The sequence below is a fragment of the Glandiceps talaboti genome, chromosome 16 (genome assembly GCF_964340395.1).
Source record: "Glandiceps talaboti chromosome 16, keGlaTala1.1, whole genome shotgun sequence".
NCBI lineage: Eukaryota > Metazoa > Hemichordata > Enteropneusta > Spengelidae > Glandiceps > Glandiceps talaboti.
The window spans coordinates 17,699,893-17,717,737 of NC_135564.1; the positions used below are offsets into that span (position 1 = coordinate 17,699,893).

Consider the following 17,845-nt stretch of genomic DNA (forward strand, 5'->3'; position numbering starts at 1 on the left):
GGTCTGTGAACTTTTGTCGGCTCGATGGCAAAATCCATCGCCCCCCCCCCTCCCTAGGCTGGCTGGAGAAACTGACCGGTCCCTAAATGGTATCAAAAATAACAACTGAACGTCATTTGTACAAATCAATTACAGACTGTCTCCAAGAATACCCTAAAATTCCCTTGTAAACCTGAACAGTCTCTAGGCCATAGGACCCTCCACGAGAGAGGCGCACCCTTCCCAGAAAGCCTCCGTCCACTGATGACACCAATCTTTAGATATGATAACTTTATACCATCATGTTACTCTATTAAACTTTTGTTGGATATCAGAAAGATTAATTGCAAACTATGATGTGCTGTCTTAGAAAATATTTTATAACTGAGGCTTAGAGTGAAATAGTCTACTATGAGAGGATAATTTACTCGACATTTGAATCGAAAATGTTGGTTGGGGGAGGAGGTGGGGGAGATAGATATTATGTTCTTTAAATCAATGATGATTTTCCATAGGGAGAGGAGGATCAGAGACATCTTGTTATACTAATAAAATGCCTCCATCGATCTCCATGCCACCCTTACCCCAGGTGGAAGAAACTGACCAATCCCTTAAACGGACACGACCTCCTGAAAACCACACATTGTCTCTTTTTATCTCTATCTGTCAAAAATGATGTGAATTATTACAATCGGGATTCTGGATGTTGGGGGACTTCAGTTTTGTAATGGCCAATCACAAGACCAGTAATTATCCGAGTCCAAACTAGGTCGGGTAGATGTGCATTTGTTGAAAGCTTCGAATTTGGTGCATACAAAGTACAGTGACCGGCAAACGTGGGTACCCAGGCGTAAACCACAAGACTTTTAATCACATTTAAGTAACCATGTCTGATTTGAAATCCGTCGTTACAGAGTTATTGGGGAAAATTGAAGCCTCCTATAACGCCCAAGACTATGAGGGACTGGTTAAACTTTTTACAGACGATTGTAAAACCGTTACTCCAGGCAAAGAACCAGTATGCGGTAAAGAGGGTGAGTATAGCAAGGACCAATAAGCTGTAGAATTACCTTGTATTATTGCTTTTCATCCACAATCCTTCTTAATTGTAAAAACTGTCGGTAGTCATTATGTCTATAATCATCACTTGGATCAGTGACTTTGAATCTCAAGACGTAGATATCCGAAGTCACTGATAGTCTAGACTGAGTACAGTACATCGCATCGTGACTTTGCTGTACATCGTGACCTTCCAGCAACTGTTTGTCTGTTTCATCATCACTATAGCAAATTATTTAAATCCTCATGCTTTTAAAGATACATTAATGTTGTACTAATATCTGGCGAATATTCGAGCGTGATAGTTAGCTGCAACTATCATAGGTTCTACTTTTTATATACATTGGATTAAAGACTTCATCCGATCCCATTGTAACTTTCACTGTCATTGGCCCAAACTATACACATTAAAAGAGAAAATACCGTGTGCAGTTTGAACGCCAAAATGAATAAAATCTATTCTTAGTAAGTAATTAGTATATATACACATCTGGGGGTTGATTATTTGGCGTAACTTCGTTCTCTCTTTAAATGTATGTGTCGCCATGACACTATTAAATATGTACTTTTATTTTTTGATTCTGCAATGGAAACCACATTTAAAAAGTCATTGACGTTTGTATGTAATAATATTATACCATAGATATTTGTATGAAATATTCAATTATGATATTAGTACTACCTCAGACCATTAAACGAAGTCTGGGGTATTATGTCGACAACTGGTTCACAGTGTAAGAGTTTATTGACTGGCTAGATTTACTTGATTGTACTATGTGTACCAGTAAGGGAGCCTTCAGTATTTACAAGGGGGAGGGCTGGAGGAATCGGGGGATGGGTCACATTTTACAAACCTGTTCTTGGGGGAGGGTCATATTTTGCATTACAATATTTGGGGGAGGGTAATATTTTACAACCCGTAGTTTTGTGACCAAATTGAAGATTCAATTATTGTCAATTTGTTTTGTGTGTTTTGAGATGTAAAAGTGAGATGAACACTCAACATGTTTTTTTATGAGTACTTTACATGCCAAAATACAAAAACACAAATACATATATTGTAAGAAAATTGTTTAATAAAATGATGCATTTTGTTGAGTGTATCATCTCATTCCTGAGTAAATCCACACCACTGTTGAATGCTTACCTTTAGGTTAACTCACACCAAAATAGCTGTGGAGACGTGTGCTTACAGACAGACTTTTTTCTATCACTGTACATTGAATGTATTTTCTTACCCGTAATTTGTGCAATAATGATTCCCCGTAATTTCTTAGATAGGTCTATTTTGTATATTAATGTTAGGAAATGAAAACGGATAAGTGGTGAGGTAAATTAAACCAATATACTACCGCCATGATTGGCTGTAATAGTAATAATAATTACTACTTTATTCAGACTGCTGTTTTTATTTCATGTGTATTTTTCATGTTTATCAAACACCAAAATATTTCCGGTTTAAAACTGCACTATCTGTAACTGGAGTATTATATTTGCAGTCAGAAAACCAACAGTTTTTTTCACTGAAAATTGTTTTAAATTTTTTTTGTAATATTAATTACTAGAGGTCGATTTATCCATTAAAGTAGTACATTTTAAAATTGTGATCGTGTTGGGGGTGCTGAATGAGGGTGCGGACGCAAAAATCTTTTTGGGATCATAAAACCATTACGTGTACAGCTGCACATGAGATTAGATACTGTGCAGAGTGTATGACATTAAGATTTTTATTAAGTCATTGTATATAACAAAACAGTGTTAAAAAACCGTTCCTATTGGAATTTGTTTGAACTGATTAAATGTTTAGTTCACAACTAAATCTATTATAGTTTTCGTCCTTTGCTGTGCTAAATGTTCATTTAACCAGAACTCTATCTGTCTATCTTGATATGCTGACTAGGCTGGAAGATTACGATTGTTCGAAATGTCACACCCCATATGTTAACAAGTTACACAAATTCATTCAGTTCGGCAACTGTGATGGTGTGACTGAACTGAAGGTAATGCTAACCTAAATGTGGCCCCATTTTCTCAACATGTATATCTTTTGTCTCTGTTTTAGAATTGTTGAAATTGTGTAAGGAGCCGAAAGGGGATATTTCCCTATCCATTAAATGTGGGATAAAGGAGATCTGTGCATCTGATGATAGCAGTATGGTGTACGTACTTGCCCGGGTCGATATGACGAAGGCTGACGGGTCAAGCGGTGGCACCTCCAATGAGATGTTCGTATTGAAAAAAGTCGGTGACTGTTACCAGGTCAAAGTGGATATGTGGAATATATAAACATGTATACAAGTACCTCAATTCGAAAAGTAAACGATTTGTGGAACGCTATTATGTATTTGATTTTAATAGTTTTAATAGCGAAATGTGTCGAAATGTGTTAAAATCGAAATAAACGAGAGGGCTTTCGACATACGCATCTCAATTTGATATTTCTTGCACTTTAGAACCCGTGAAGAAATCAAGGCTGAGCTGAAAGCTGTCATTGAATTAAATATGTGGGGTTGGGGAGGGGTGGAGGAGGGGGTTGGGAGGGCAGTGGGAGGGAGGGGTATCTCGGGGAGTGAATCCAATGAAAGTCAGACGCCCTGCGATACCCAGAATCTGTACAATTTCAATAGCAAGGCTTTCAAATACTATTCCCTCAAACACTATGTCCCTCTTTCTTTATATCAAAGTTGTCTCTGTTATTAGCGATCAGTATTCATTATGAGTTCGTTTCGTCTTAGTGAGCTCTTTTTCAACCCTCTTTCATGTTAATGTTCCCATTATTGCATATTGTTCATTTTGTCATCCATTAATGATTCGAATTCTTTTTTTCACTAGTCTTTCTTTCTACGTCTTGTATACACTGGATCAAGATGGTCGAATGGTTAGATTAGGGGCATGAGGCAACAATTCTAGTGAAATCCGACAAGATGTAATAAAGGAAAGCATGTGTCACATTTACATCATACGTGTTCCTTGTTTCTTTATTTATTATGATATATTTTATAAGTTGACACAGCTCTGGCTCTGGCTGTCTACCTCGATGCCCATGGATCCATTTTAATTTTCATATTTAATATTTATATAAATTATTGCATAACTTAGGGTCCAGAATAATACAGTGCACCCAGTCAATTTGTGGATACACATCCTAACAACTTCAACTAGTCTAGTGCTATCCCACATCGAATCCCGAGATCTCTTCTTTACAGAGATTATTCGATACCAGGTTCACATCTAGACCTCATAAAGTGGGATTCATCAATAACGCTACGAGCATGTATGTATCTCGGTACGGTGAATTATGAATGCTTGGGTGATGAATGCTAGTGTATTTGCTGTCCAGGGTTAAAGTATCGTTTACTTCATTGACAAGAACATTCTAGTCTGGAATTATGCACAATGGAGGGGGACAGACTTATTAGCTGGTCCCATCTTTGGGAAGCGGTGTTGTCTGGATGTTCCAAATGGTGCCATGTATTATCATTGCACTTACGTTGTAGGAATTGTCTCTCTCGAAATAAAATGTTCAACTTTTTCTTTTAAAGTATGTGTATACTGTATACATTCTCCCCCTCTCTCTCATGTAAGGGCGTGGGCAGTTTCTTCGTTGAGGGTTGATGGGGGGGGGGAGGCTACCCTGTTTTTGAAATTGAAAGTAGAGGAGTTATGATACTACCATTAGATGTGCTGACCTTTACTATAATAATTAAGAACATATTTCAACTCTATGTAAGTTATAAATAATAGTTTCTGATACTTGATGGTGCTGCCTTGTAAAGCTTGGAAATTATTGTGTGAACAAAGTGTCGTAATAGCCTAAAAATGGGCTTTAAGGGTAAAGAAAACCTCCACAATGTATAAGATCAGACCCCAAGAACCCCGACATTTGAATCGAAAATGTTGGTTGGGGGAGGCAGTGGGGAGATAGATATTATGTTCTTTAAAACAATGATGATTTTTCACAGGGAGAGGAAGATCAGAGACATCTTGTTATACTGATAAAATGCCTCCATCGATCTCCATGCCACCCTTACCCCAGGTGGAAGACACTGACCAATCCCTTAAACGGACACGACCTCCTGAAAACTATACATTATCTCTTTATCTCTATCTGTCAAAAATGATGTGAATTATTTGACACAGTATATCGTCGCTATTACAATCAGGATTCTGGTTGGATGTTGGGGGACTTCAGTTTTGTAATGGCAAATCACAAGAACAGTAATTATCCGAGTCCAAACTAGGTCGGGTAGATGTGCATTTGTTGAAAGCTTCGAATTCAGTGCATACAAAGGACAGTGACTGCCAAACGTGGATACCCAGGCGTAAACGACAAGACTTTTAATCACATTTAAGTAACCATGTCTGATTTGAAATCCGACATTACAGAAGTATTGGGGAAAATTGAAGCCACCTATAACGCCCAAGACTACGAGGGACTGGTTAAACTGTATACAGACGATTGTAAAACCGTTACTCCAGGCAAAGAACCAGTATGCGGTAAAGAGGGTGAGTATAACAAGGGTCAACAAGCTACAGAATGACCTTGTATAATTGCTTTTCATCCACAATCCTTCTTAATTGTAAAAACTGTCGGTAGTCATCATGTCTATAATCATCACTTGGATCAGTGACTTTGAATCTCAAGACGTACTGATAGTCTAGACTGAGTACAGTACATCATGACCTTGCAGCGACTGTTTGTCTGTTTTATCATCACTATTGCAAATTTTGTAAATCCTCATACTTTTAAAGATGCATTAATGTTGTACATATATCTGGCGAATATTCGAGCGTGATAGTAAATTAGATGCAACTATCATAGGTTCTATTTTTTTTAAATATATATATATTGGATTGAAGACTTCATCCGATCCCATTGTAACTTTCACAGTCATTGGCCCAAACTATACACATTAAAAGAGAAAATACTGTGTGCGGTTTGAACGCCAAAATGAATAAAATCTATTCTTAGTAAGTAATTAGTATATATATACATCTTGGGGTTGATTTTTTGGCGTTACTTCGTTCTCTCTTTAAATGTATGTGTCGAGACACTATTAAATATGTACTTTTATTTTTTGATTCTGCGATGGAAACCACAATTAAAATGTCATTGACGTTTGTATGTAATTATATTATACCATAGATATTTGTATGAAATATTCAATTATGATATTTTTACTACCTCAGACCATTAAACGAAGTCTGGAGTATTACGTGTGCGATAACTGGTTCACAGTATAAGAGTTCATTGACTGGCTAGATTTACTTGATTGTACTATGTGTACCAGTAAGGGAGCCTTCAGTATTTACAGGGGGGGGGGCTGGAGGAATCGGGGGGGGGGGTCACATTTTACAAACCTGTTCTTGGGGGAGGGTCATATTTTGTATTACAATATTTACAATCCGTAGTTTTGTGACCAAATTGAAGATTCAATTATTGTCAATTTGTTTTGTGTGTTTTGAGATGTACAAGTGAGATGAGCACTCAACATGTTTTTTATGAGTACTTTACATGCCAAAATACAAAAATACAAATACATATATTGTAAGAAAATTGTTTAATAAAACGATGCATTACATTTTGTTGAGTGTACCATCTCATTCCTGAGAAAATCCACACCACTGATGAATGCTTACGTTTAGGTTAATTCACACCAAAATAGCTGTGGAGACGTGTGCTTACAGACAGACTTTTTTCTATCACTGTACATCGAATGTTTTTTCTTACCCGTATTTTGTGCAACAATGATTACCCGTAATTTTCTACATAGGCCTATTTGGCATAATTTTGGGGGGAAATGAGAACGGATGTGGTGAGGCAAAACAATATTGTTGGCTACTACTGTGATAATTGGGTGTAATCGTAGTAATAATTACTACTTTACTCAGACTGCTGTTTTTGTTTCATGTATATTAAACACCAAAATATTTCCGATTTTAAAACTATGCTAGCTGTAACTGGCCAGGAAACCAAAAATGTTTATATTGAAATTATTATAATTTTATAATATTATAATTTGTAATACTAATTACTAGAGGTCGATTTATCCAGAGTACATTTTAAAGTCGTGTTGGGCCCATGGGGCGCTGATAGACGGACCAAAGTATCTTATTGGATCGTGAAACCATTACGTGTACAGCTGCACAAGTGATTAGATACTGTGAAGAGTGTACGATATTAAGATTTTTTTAAAATTAAATCATTGTATCTAGCAAAACAGTTTTAAAACATCGTTACCGTTGGATTTTTAGTTCACCACTAAATGTTACAGTTTTCCTCCTTTTGTTGGGCTAAATATTCATTTAACCGGAACCTTATATGTCCATCTTGATATGCTGACTGAACGGGAAAAGAACTCATTGAAAAATTTCACAAAAGTCATTAAGTTCACAACTTTAGTGACATGATTGAAATGAGGGGAGATAAAACGAAAAAGGAAACTACGATTGTCCATCAAAATGTTACAAACAATATGTTACAAAGTTTCACAAAAGTCACTCAGTCCAGCAACTGTACTATGTTGTGACATGATTGAACTGAGGGCAATGCTTAAACCTACTGTAACCCCCTCCCCCCCCCCCCCATTACATGTATCTCAGCATGTACTATCTTTAATTTGTACTTGTTTTTTCAGAACTGGTTAAAGAGTGTAAGAAGCTGGCAGCAGATATTTCCCTATACCTTAAGATTCGGATGAAGGAGTTCTGTGCATCTGATGATAGCAGTATGGTGTACGTACTTGCCCGGGTCGATATGATAAAGGCTGACGGGTCAAGCGGTGGCTCCATCAACGACATGCTCATACTGAAGAAAGTCGGTGACTGTTACCTGATCAAAGTGGATATGTGGAATTTGTAAACCCGTATATACTACAACCCGAAAAGTACACGATTTCCAAAGCGCTATGATGTATTTGCTTTTAGTAGTTTAATAGCGAAATGCATGTTTATTCGTTATGAACAGATATGAATATATCCCCCAGCTAGCAAAACAATCTCGGTTCCGAAAACCGTTAAAAATGCTTTCTGTGTTGCCAATCTGAGTACTGTAGTTTTGGTGCCAACCTTGCAAATGTATCAAATTATGATGAAATCAAAATAAACGAGATGGCTTTTACACAGAAACATCTTAATTTGATATTTCTTACACTTTAGAACCCGTAAAGAAATCAAGGCTCAGCTGAAAGCTGTCATTGAATTAGATATGTGGGGTTGGGGAGGGGTGGAGGAGGGGGTTGGGATGGCAGTGGGAGGGAGGGGTATCTCAGGGGAGTGAATCCAAAGAAAGTCAGACGCCCTGCGATACCCAGAATCTGTACAATTTCAATAGCAAGGCTTTCAAATACTATTCCCTCAAACACTATGTCCCTCTTTCTCTAGATCAAAGTTGTCTCTCTTATTAGCGATCAGTACTCATTATGAGTTCGTTTCGTCTTAGTGAGCTCTTTTTCAACCCTCTTTCATGTTAATGTTCCCATTATTGCATATTGTTGATTTTGTCATCCATTGATGATTCAATTTTTTTTTTTCACTAGTCTTTCTTTCTACGTCTTGTATACACTGGATCAAGATGGTCGAACGGTTAGATCAGGGACATGAGGCAACAGTTCTGATGAAATCCGATAAGATGTAATAAAGGAATATATGAGTCACATTTACATCATACGTGTTCCTTGTTTGTTTATTTATCATGATATATTTTACAAGTTAACACAGCTCTGTCTCTGGTTGTCTCGATGCCCATAGATCCAGTTTGATTTCCAAACAAAGTCATCAATAACGCTACGAGCATGTATAGAGAGGGGTAGAATTATTAGCTGGTCACATCTTTGGGAAGCGGTGTTGTCTGGATGTTCCAAATGGTGCCATGTATTATCGTTGCACCTACCCTGTTGTAATTGTCTCTCTCAAAATAAAATGTTAAACCTTTTCTTTTAAAGTGTGTGTATACTGTATACATTCTCACCCTCTCTCTCATGTAAGGGAGTGGGCAGTTTCTTCGTTGAGGGTTGATGGGGGGGGGGAGGCTACCCTGTTTAGAAATTGAAAGTAGAGGAGTTATGATACTACCATTAGATGTGCTGACCTTTACTATAATCATTAAGAACATATTTCAACTCTATGTAAGTTATAAATAAAAGTGTCTGGTACTTGATGGTGCTGCCTCGTAAAGCTTGGAAATTATTGTTTGGACAAAGTGTCGTAATAGCCTTAAAATGGGATTCAAGAGTAAAAACAACCCCAGAACGTATAAGGGGAGACCCCCTAGAACCACCCCCAGCCCCACACACATACACACACACAAGAGGTGGACATAATTCATCCCAGTCTCAAGCTCTTCCCCCTACCTCTTACTGTCAAGATGCTATTAAACTTTATTTTAAAAGTATTTCAACCCTATGGTGTTGTCTTGTAAAGCTTTGAAATTATTGCCTGATTTGTCTCAATGGCCTAAAAATGGGCTTTAAGAGTAAAGAAAACCTGTAGAGCTTCTAGGGGGAGACCCATTGCACATCCCCTCCACACACATGAGAGATGGACATTTCCCAGTCTCAAGCTCTTCCCCCTATCTCTTACTGTTAAGATGCTTTTAAAACTTATTTGAAAAATATGTCAACCTTACATTTGTATGTATAGTTGCTTGTTAAATGTTGGTGTTCTCTTGTAAAGCTTGAAAATTATTGCCTGAAAGTGTCTGAATAGTCTCAACAAAGCCTATTAAGAGTAAAAAAGCTCCAGGACTTCTAGGGGGAGACCCAAGGACCCCCCGATGAGAGGTGTACAAATTCCCTTCTTGTGTCGTCAATAATTATGTAATAGTGCTATCCCAGGATCTTGTGAAGTATTTGTGAGACAGTCAAGCAGTCCAAATGGCAAGAAATACATGTTATGTGAATATGGTATATAGGGGGGGGGGGGTCAGCCTGTTTTTAGTTTTACAGATAGGGGGGTCAGTGAATTTTTGTCGGCCTGATGGCAAAATCCACCGTGCCCCCTCCTCCGGTCCCTCAGTGGTATCAAAATTAAAAACTAAACGTCATATGTTCAAATCATTTACAGACTGTCTCCAAGAATACCCTAAAATTGCCTTGTAAACCTGAACAGTCTCTAGGCCATAGGACCCTCCACACTAGAGAGGCGCACCCTTTCCAGAAAGCCCCCTCCCACTGATGACACCAGTCTTTACATATGGTAACTGTATACCATGTTACTCAATTAAACGTTTGTTTGATATCAGAAGGATTAATTGCAAACTATGATGTGCTGTCTTAGAAAATATTTTATAACTGAGACTTAGAGTCAAATACTAGTCTACTATATGAGGATAATTTACTCGACATGTGAATCGAAAATGTTCGTTGGGGGAGAGGGTGGGAGAGATATATATTATGTTCTTTAAATCAATGATGGTTTTTGCAGGGAGAGGAGGATCAGAGACATCTTGTTATACTAATAAAATGCCTCCATCGATCTCCATGCCACCCTTACCCCAGGTGGAACAAACTGACCAGTCCCTTAAACGGACACGTCCTCTCTCTTTCAATAAATCGTAATTCAAAACCATACATTATCTCTTTATCACTATCTGTCCTAAATGACGTGAATTAAATGACACAGCATATCGTCATTATTACTAAGATGATTGTGATTGGATGCCGGGCGACTTCAGTTTTGTAATGGCCAATCACAGGACCAGTAATTATCCAAACTAGGTTGAAAGCTTTCAGCTTCGAATTCAGTGCATACAAAGGACAGTGACTGACAAACGTGGGAACCCAGACGTAAACCAAAAGACTTTTAATCACATTTAAGTAACCATGTCTGAATTGAAATCCATCGTTACAGAGTTATTGGGGAAAATTGAAGCCACCTATAACGCCCAAGACTATGAGGGAATGACTAAACTATATACAGACGATTGCAAAACCGTTGCTCCAGGCAAAGAACCAGTATGCGGTAAAGATGGTGAGTATAACAAGGATCAGCGAACTATAGAATGACCTTATATTATTGCTTTTCATCCACAATCCTCCTTAATTTCAAAACATGTCTGTAGTCATTATGTCTATAATCATCACTTGTGGTTTATTTAATTTTTACTTTGAGACAGTACACTGCTGTATTAGTTTGAAGGCTATCAGTGACTTCGAATCTCAAGACCTAAATATCCGAAGTCACTGATAGTCTAGACCATAGACCCTCCACATGTCTCGACCGAGTACAGTACATCGTGACCTTGCAGTACATCGTGACCTTGCAGCAACTGTTTGTCTGTTAAATCTATCATCACTATAGCAATATGTAAATCCTCATGCTTTTAGAGATGTTGTACTAATATCTGGCGAATATTCAAGCATGATGGTTAGATGCAACTATCAGAGATTCTATATATATTGGATTAAAGACTTCATCCAATCCCATTGTAACTTTCACAGTCATCGACCCAAACTATAAACATTAAGTGAAAAAATACTATACGCAGTTTGAACACCAAAATGAATACAATCTATTCTTAGTAAGTGATTAGTATATATATATATATATATATATATATATATATATATATATATATATATATATATATATATATATATATATATATAGGTTGATTTTATTCGTTTTTTCATTCTAGTTTTAAATGTATGTGTCGAGACACTACTAAATATGTACTTTTAATTTTGATTCTGCAATGGAAAACCAGACTAAAAAGTCATCGACACATGTATTTAATAATATTATGTCATAGATATTTGTATGAAATATTCAATTATGATATTAGTACTACCTCAGACCAATGAAAGACTTTTGAGGTATTACGTTTGGTCACAGTGTAAGAGTTTGTTGACAGGTTAGTTTTACGTCATTGTACTATGTGTACCATGTACCAGTAATATTAATCTTGTTTAAAGTTCCAGCCCCCTATGCATAATTGCAGACAACAATGTTCTTGTCGATTATATAAATTACACTTCAAGCAAGAGTGTTATTAGTTGACATGATTCTAACCTCAGAGAGCAAACAGACTACCATTCATCACTCTAGCATTCATAATTCACCGGAGACGCATACACATGTCTGTAAGTTATAGGTAGTCACATTGTTGAGTAAATCCACACCACTGATGAATGCTTGCGTTTAGGTTAACTCACGCCAGAATAGCCGTGAAGACGTGTACTTACAGACTTTTCTCTAACACTGTACAGCGAATGTATTTTTTTACCCGTAATTTGTGCAATAATGATTCCCCGTAATTTCTTAGATAGGTCTATTTTGTGTATTAATTTTGGGAAATGAGAACGGATAAGTGGTGAGGTAAACAAATATTGTTGGCTACTACTGCCATAATTGGGTGTAATCATAGTAATAATTACTACTTTACTCAGACTGCTGTTTTTGTTTGATGTTTATTAAACACCAAACTATTTCCGGTTTAAAACTGCGCTATCTGTAACTGGAGTATTATATTTGCAGTCAGAAACCCAACAGTATTTTCACTGAATATTATAATTTGTAATATTAATAACTAGAGGTCGATTTATCCATTAAAGTAGTACATTTTAAAATTGTTACCGTGTTGGGGGCGCTGATTGAGGGTGCGGACCCAAAAATCTTATTGGATCATTATACTATTACGTGTACAGCTGCACATGTGATTAGATACTGTGCAGAGTGTGTGATATTAAGATTTTTATTAAGTCATTGTATATAACAAAACAGTGTTAAAAAACCGTTCCCGTTGGAATTTGTTTGAACTGATTGAATGTTTAGTTCACAACTAAATCTATTATAGTTTTCGTCCTTTGCTGTGCTAAATGTTCATTTAACCAGAACTCTATCTGTCTATCTTGATATGCTGACTGACCTGGAAGTCTACGATTGTTCGAAATGTCACACCCCATATGTTAAAAAGTTACACAAGTTCATTCAGTTCGGCAACTGTGGTGGAGTGACTGAACTGAAGGTAAAGCTAACCTAAATGTGGCCCCATTTTCTCAACATGTACTATCTTTGTCTCTGTTTTAGAACTGTTGAAATTGTGTAAGGAGCTGGCAGTGGATATTTCCCTATCCATTAAATGTGGGATAAAGGAGATCTGTGCATCTGATGATAGCAGTATGGTGTACGTACTTGCCCGGGTCGATATGACGAAGGCTGACGGTTCAAGCGGTGGCTCCTCCAATGAGATGCTCGTATTGAAAAAAGTCGGTGACTGTTACCAGGTCAAAGTGGATATGTGGAATATATAAATACGTGTACATGTACCTGAACTCGAAAAGTATACGATTCGTCGAACGCTATCATGTATTTGATTTTAACAGTTTTAATAGCGAAATGCGTTTTTTTTCTTGTTATGAGCAGATATAAAAATATTCCCCCGCTAGCAAAACAATTTCGGCTCAAAATCGTTAAAAATATTTTCTGTGTTGCCAATCTTGCAGTAATGTTGTTTTGGTGGCAATAATCCTGGAAATGTATCAAATTATGATGAAATCGAAATAAACGAGAGGGCTTTCGACATGAACATCTCAATTTAATATTTGTTGCACTTTAGCAAACTTGAAGAAATCAAGGCTCAGCTGAAAGCTGTCACTGAATTAAATATGTGGGGGTGGGGGTTGGGGTGGGGGTGTGTGGAGGGGTATCTCGAGGAATGAATCCAAAGAAAGTCAGACTCTCTGCGATACCCAGAATCTGTACAATTTCAATAACAAGACTGTTAAACACTATTCCCTCCAACACCATGTCCAACTTCCTTTATATCGAAGTTGTCTCTGTTGTTAGCGATCAATATTCCCGCTTTCATATTACTCTTGTCCCCATCATTACATGTTGTTCGTTTGTCATAAATTCGAATGTTTTTTAACTTTCTTTCTACGTCTTGTATACACTGGATCAAGGTTGAATGGTTAGATCAGAGGCATGAGGCAACAATTAATACTCTGGAGAAATCCGAAAAAGATATAACAAAGGCCCAAGTCAGATGGATATATGCGTCACGTTTGCATCGCGCTTGTTCTTTGTTTTTTTTTTATTTATTATGATATATTTTTACCTCCCGTAAGGGTAGGGGAGGTGTTACCAGATTTAAACTGAATGCTCACTGTAAGGAAATCACTAATTATGCAAATAAAACTGTATGCTAACAGGCTTTTTTGTACAAGTGCACTTTCTTAGGTTAATGTATCTGCCAAATTATACGGAATTTGAAGTATTCTGCTTAATTCCTGAATATCGTTCATTATTCAAAGTACTCATTAAAGGTTAAAGTTGTATCAACAAACCCGCATCATAGACCAGGTGCGTATTGTTATGGTTGATATGTGAACCATATTGTATGAAATTTGAAGCTTGCAAATTTAAGATACTACCTAATTACCTATAATCATTAATTATGCAAACTTTTCATTAAAACTATGCTGTATCAACAAATTTGATAGGACATATCAGCTTTGTTATGGTTAACGTCAGTACTGAATGATATTGAAATTCAAGTATGCATTCTTAAGATATATCCTAATTACAGAAAATCATTAATCATGCAATTTATTCATTAACATTGAAAGATACATCAACAAATGTTATAGGACAGTGTCGTGAATGGGAACTCCACTGAAAAGTAGACTGACTGTGATTGTCTGAACACACGAACATTGAATTTTATTGCTCCGTCAACATTCATTGCAGTGGTAAACAATGACAGAATGTTGTGTTTGTCAGAACTGTAGAGGTCAAATCAATGTGAGAATGACAAACGTCAGCATGTAATTCTGACTACAACATCGCAAAGCCCACGGCCTGTACGATAAGTCCTGAGATACAGGCAGTCAAAGAGTTTCCTCTCAGAACATGACATTTTAACAACGTTACGTGTGCCTCGGACGGCCTCGGCCTTTATACCCTGACTTACATTTCTCCGTTGGGGCGGCAGGAGCCAAGTCGAACTCAATGTAGGTTTTATGCATGGACATCACGGAGTATGATATCATAGTTCCAAGACATGATTTTATTCTAGCATTGCTGTCGTCTCACAAATGTACAATGTACCATCGATTTATTGACGCCATCTTCCACATAAAGTTTGGGGTCGTGTGTGAGAGAGAGTCTGTTGATCTTTCAGTCGAAGTGGGACATGCGATGTGTTAAAATATTGAATTTACTAAAATTATGAATATGTCATCTGTGACACATGATCATGTCTGATTTGTGTTTTTCCAGCTCCAATTTCTTACCTACACCATATCATGTCACCATAGTGTCTGTTTACTGTCCAGTGGAAGCATTCTGAACATTACAGCAGATCTACCGGCCCACTTGGGCAAGTGTTTCTGAAATCTTCTGGTCCAGCCTGAACATTGACCGACCCTGGGCCGCTGGGAGAGCGTTAATTTCGAGCCCTGACTTGCTTTGTTTCACTATTTTTAGATTTCATATTCCATGATACTTCCACACAAAATCAGTCAAAATTGTTCACTTCTTCATTTTTCTTTATTATGCTGAATTGTTATGCTAGAAATACAATGTGCCAGAAACCTTGGATAACAGCTCACATCAAAACTACGTTGACAGCTTTGTTAACAATTTTCAGATTTCAAATTCTAATATTTAATTTCAAAACACAAATTTAGTCAAAATTGTTCATTTTTTTCTAAAATTATAGCATTATTTTGCTTTGAAATAGTTGAAGCAACTGAACTGAACTGAAGTTGAATCTAGTTTTGATAGTCACAACACTAGTTGACTATTATTTTGTGCTAATAAATGTTTTGGAAAAATGAAATTCAAATGTTAATGTTACTATAAACTTTCCATTAAAATTCTCACACTTTTATTACAATATTTATCACATTTCAGAAATACCATATTTTCCATTACAATGAAATGAGCCATTACAGGTATAACAGAAGACATTAAAATAAGTGTCAATAAAATTTTGTGGATTTTGACATCGATAGTTTTTATCAGTGAAAGTGGCTACTCGGCATTATTGGTGACTAACACGAGAGACCACACCCTAACTAACTTCTATCTGTATAGAATTATCCCACGAAACTTTCAAAATCTCTCCGTCCATTCAACTACATATACTTTCATTGATTCAATATACTCTAATTGGATAAACAAATTTCCTGTGGCTCTAAATTATTGATTGTGTTCCCTGATCCAAATTGAAGTCGTACACTACTACTAACACGATATTATTGTAATATTGACTTGATTTTCATACGTTTAGAATGTCTAACACTATTTGTTAAAAAATGTGGGTTTTTTTGTCATGCCATTATCATTACTACTTGCCATTATTTTGTGTTGGTAGATTTTTTCTCATTTCATTCCTAAGTGTGACCAAACATTATTTTTGTTATGATTCTGGATTCTGATGCAGAACCACTGAGATAGGTAGAGTCTGTACACTCTAGTCATGACTATATCTATATCTTTTGCTTGGTTTTTTTTCCATTTTTTTTGTGTTTCACATGTTTTGAAGTTTCTTGCGCAATATAAAACAGTTCAATGTCAGCAAAGATGCATATAGCTTCTAAGTAATCGATCATACCAATTTTTATTTGGCCTAAGTATTCATTTTCTTTAAAAAAAAAAAAATGATTCAGTCAATGACATCTAAATCAAGTTTATACATAAAAATGAATAATTAAAATACCTATTACACCATGTCAAAATATTTATTTTTAGTGATAAAGGAAATCCTTTTATTTTCACTTTGACTTCATAATTGACACACTCTTCCTGGCATTCATCAATCATTATCTTTACTGTTTTTATTTATATCAATACACAGGAAGGACTTCTATAAATATGTGATTTTTTTTAAAGTCAACAGCTGCAGTTGAAGGACTAATACAATACAGAGCTGTACACCTATCTGTACATGAATAAAACTATTACAATTTTTTTTCTTGACTATATGATACCACCATCTGAGTCTGTCATTTTCTTTGTGTATGTGACATAATTTTTCATCTTTCATCACTCTAGTACAAGAGGCTGTAGATATGTGAAGTGTATTTCTTAAGGAGGTGAAATGAATCCTGGTCAACCAACAAGAAAAAATGTAAGAAGCCACAAATACACAACACCTTACAATCGACAACATAATTGAGAAACCTCACAACTAAAATAAAATAGTTAACACCAAAGACGCAACTTAAAAAGATACGTCAAAAGTATACAAATTTTTGCCGATTTTAGCAACGTTCAGGCAGAGGTCGAGCTCTTTACAACATCCGGGTCTTATACAGTGATCAGCGCGTACAAATGCGCAAGACTACAGATGTATTTGCGATACCCAAGGGCCAAGAGATGTTATTTATTGCTGTTCAGTACGCGTGAACATAAAGTCGTAGGAAGCTACAATTCCTTATAAGCTGTGGAAAAGTCAACTAAATTGAACAATAGTGCAAATGTGCAACCTTGCTAGTATCCATAGTGATTTGTGGTAACTGTTCAACAGTACAACTCCAATTTTTACGCAACTATCATCATATATTTTATAAGCATATTACATTTATCTTCAACTTTGGATAATTTCTAATATTTCTAATTTATAAGATACCTTCACTCACATTTTGAATCATTACTATTGATTCGTCCGTTTAAGAGAATTTGTATCGAAACCTGCTTCCTGCGTTGGAAGGCTTCACGGCGCGGCGGGTAGAATATATCTATGAATAGATCACAGGGGCATGTATTATTAGATTGCCGTTTTCTTAAGAAAATATCAATGTATCAATCTCTAAACTACGCAGATATATCTAGTTTCGAACAGCCAATCAGCAACGAGCTG

General features: G+C 36.4%; 3 protein-coding genes across 3 annotated transcripts; all 3 read left to right on the forward strand.

Annotated features, from left to right (window-relative positions):
* Positions 1 to 391: 391 nt before the first annotated feature.
* LOC144447839 (orange carotenoid-binding protein-like) lies at positions 392 to 3,490 on the forward strand. The gene is made up of 2 exons (XM_078137951.1): positions 392 to 1,013; positions 3,101 to 3,490. The coding sequence occupies exons 1-2, from the start codon at positions 866 to 868 to the stop codon at positions 3,322 to 3,324; spliced, it is 372 nt and encodes a 123-aa protein (XP_077994077.1). The 5' UTR covers positions 392 to 865; the 3' UTR covers positions 3,325 to 3,490.
* A 1,761-nt stretch (positions 3,491 to 5,251) lies between these two features.
* Positions 5,252 to 8,211, forward strand: LOC144447795 (uncharacterized). Its single transcript, XM_078137881.1, has 2 exons — positions 5,252 to 5,544; positions 7,677 to 8,211. Exons 1-2 carry the CDS (start codon positions 5,397 to 5,399, stop codon positions 7,898 to 7,900), a joined length of 372 nt encoding a protein of 123 aa, XP_077994007.1. The 5' UTR covers positions 5,252 to 5,396; the 3' UTR covers positions 7,901 to 8,211.
* A 2,582-nt stretch (positions 8,212 to 10,793) lies between these two features.
* LOC144447762 (uncharacterized) lies at positions 10,794 to 13,642 on the forward strand. Its single transcript, XM_078137843.1, has 2 exons — positions 10,794 to 11,007; positions 13,066 to 13,642. The coding sequence occupies exons 1-2, from the start codon at positions 10,860 to 10,862 to the stop codon at positions 13,287 to 13,289; spliced, it is 372 nt and encodes a 123-aa protein (XP_077993969.1). The 5' UTR covers positions 10,794 to 10,859; the 3' UTR covers positions 13,290 to 13,642.
* The last annotated feature ends 4,203 nt before the right edge of the window (positions 13,643 to 17,845 follow it).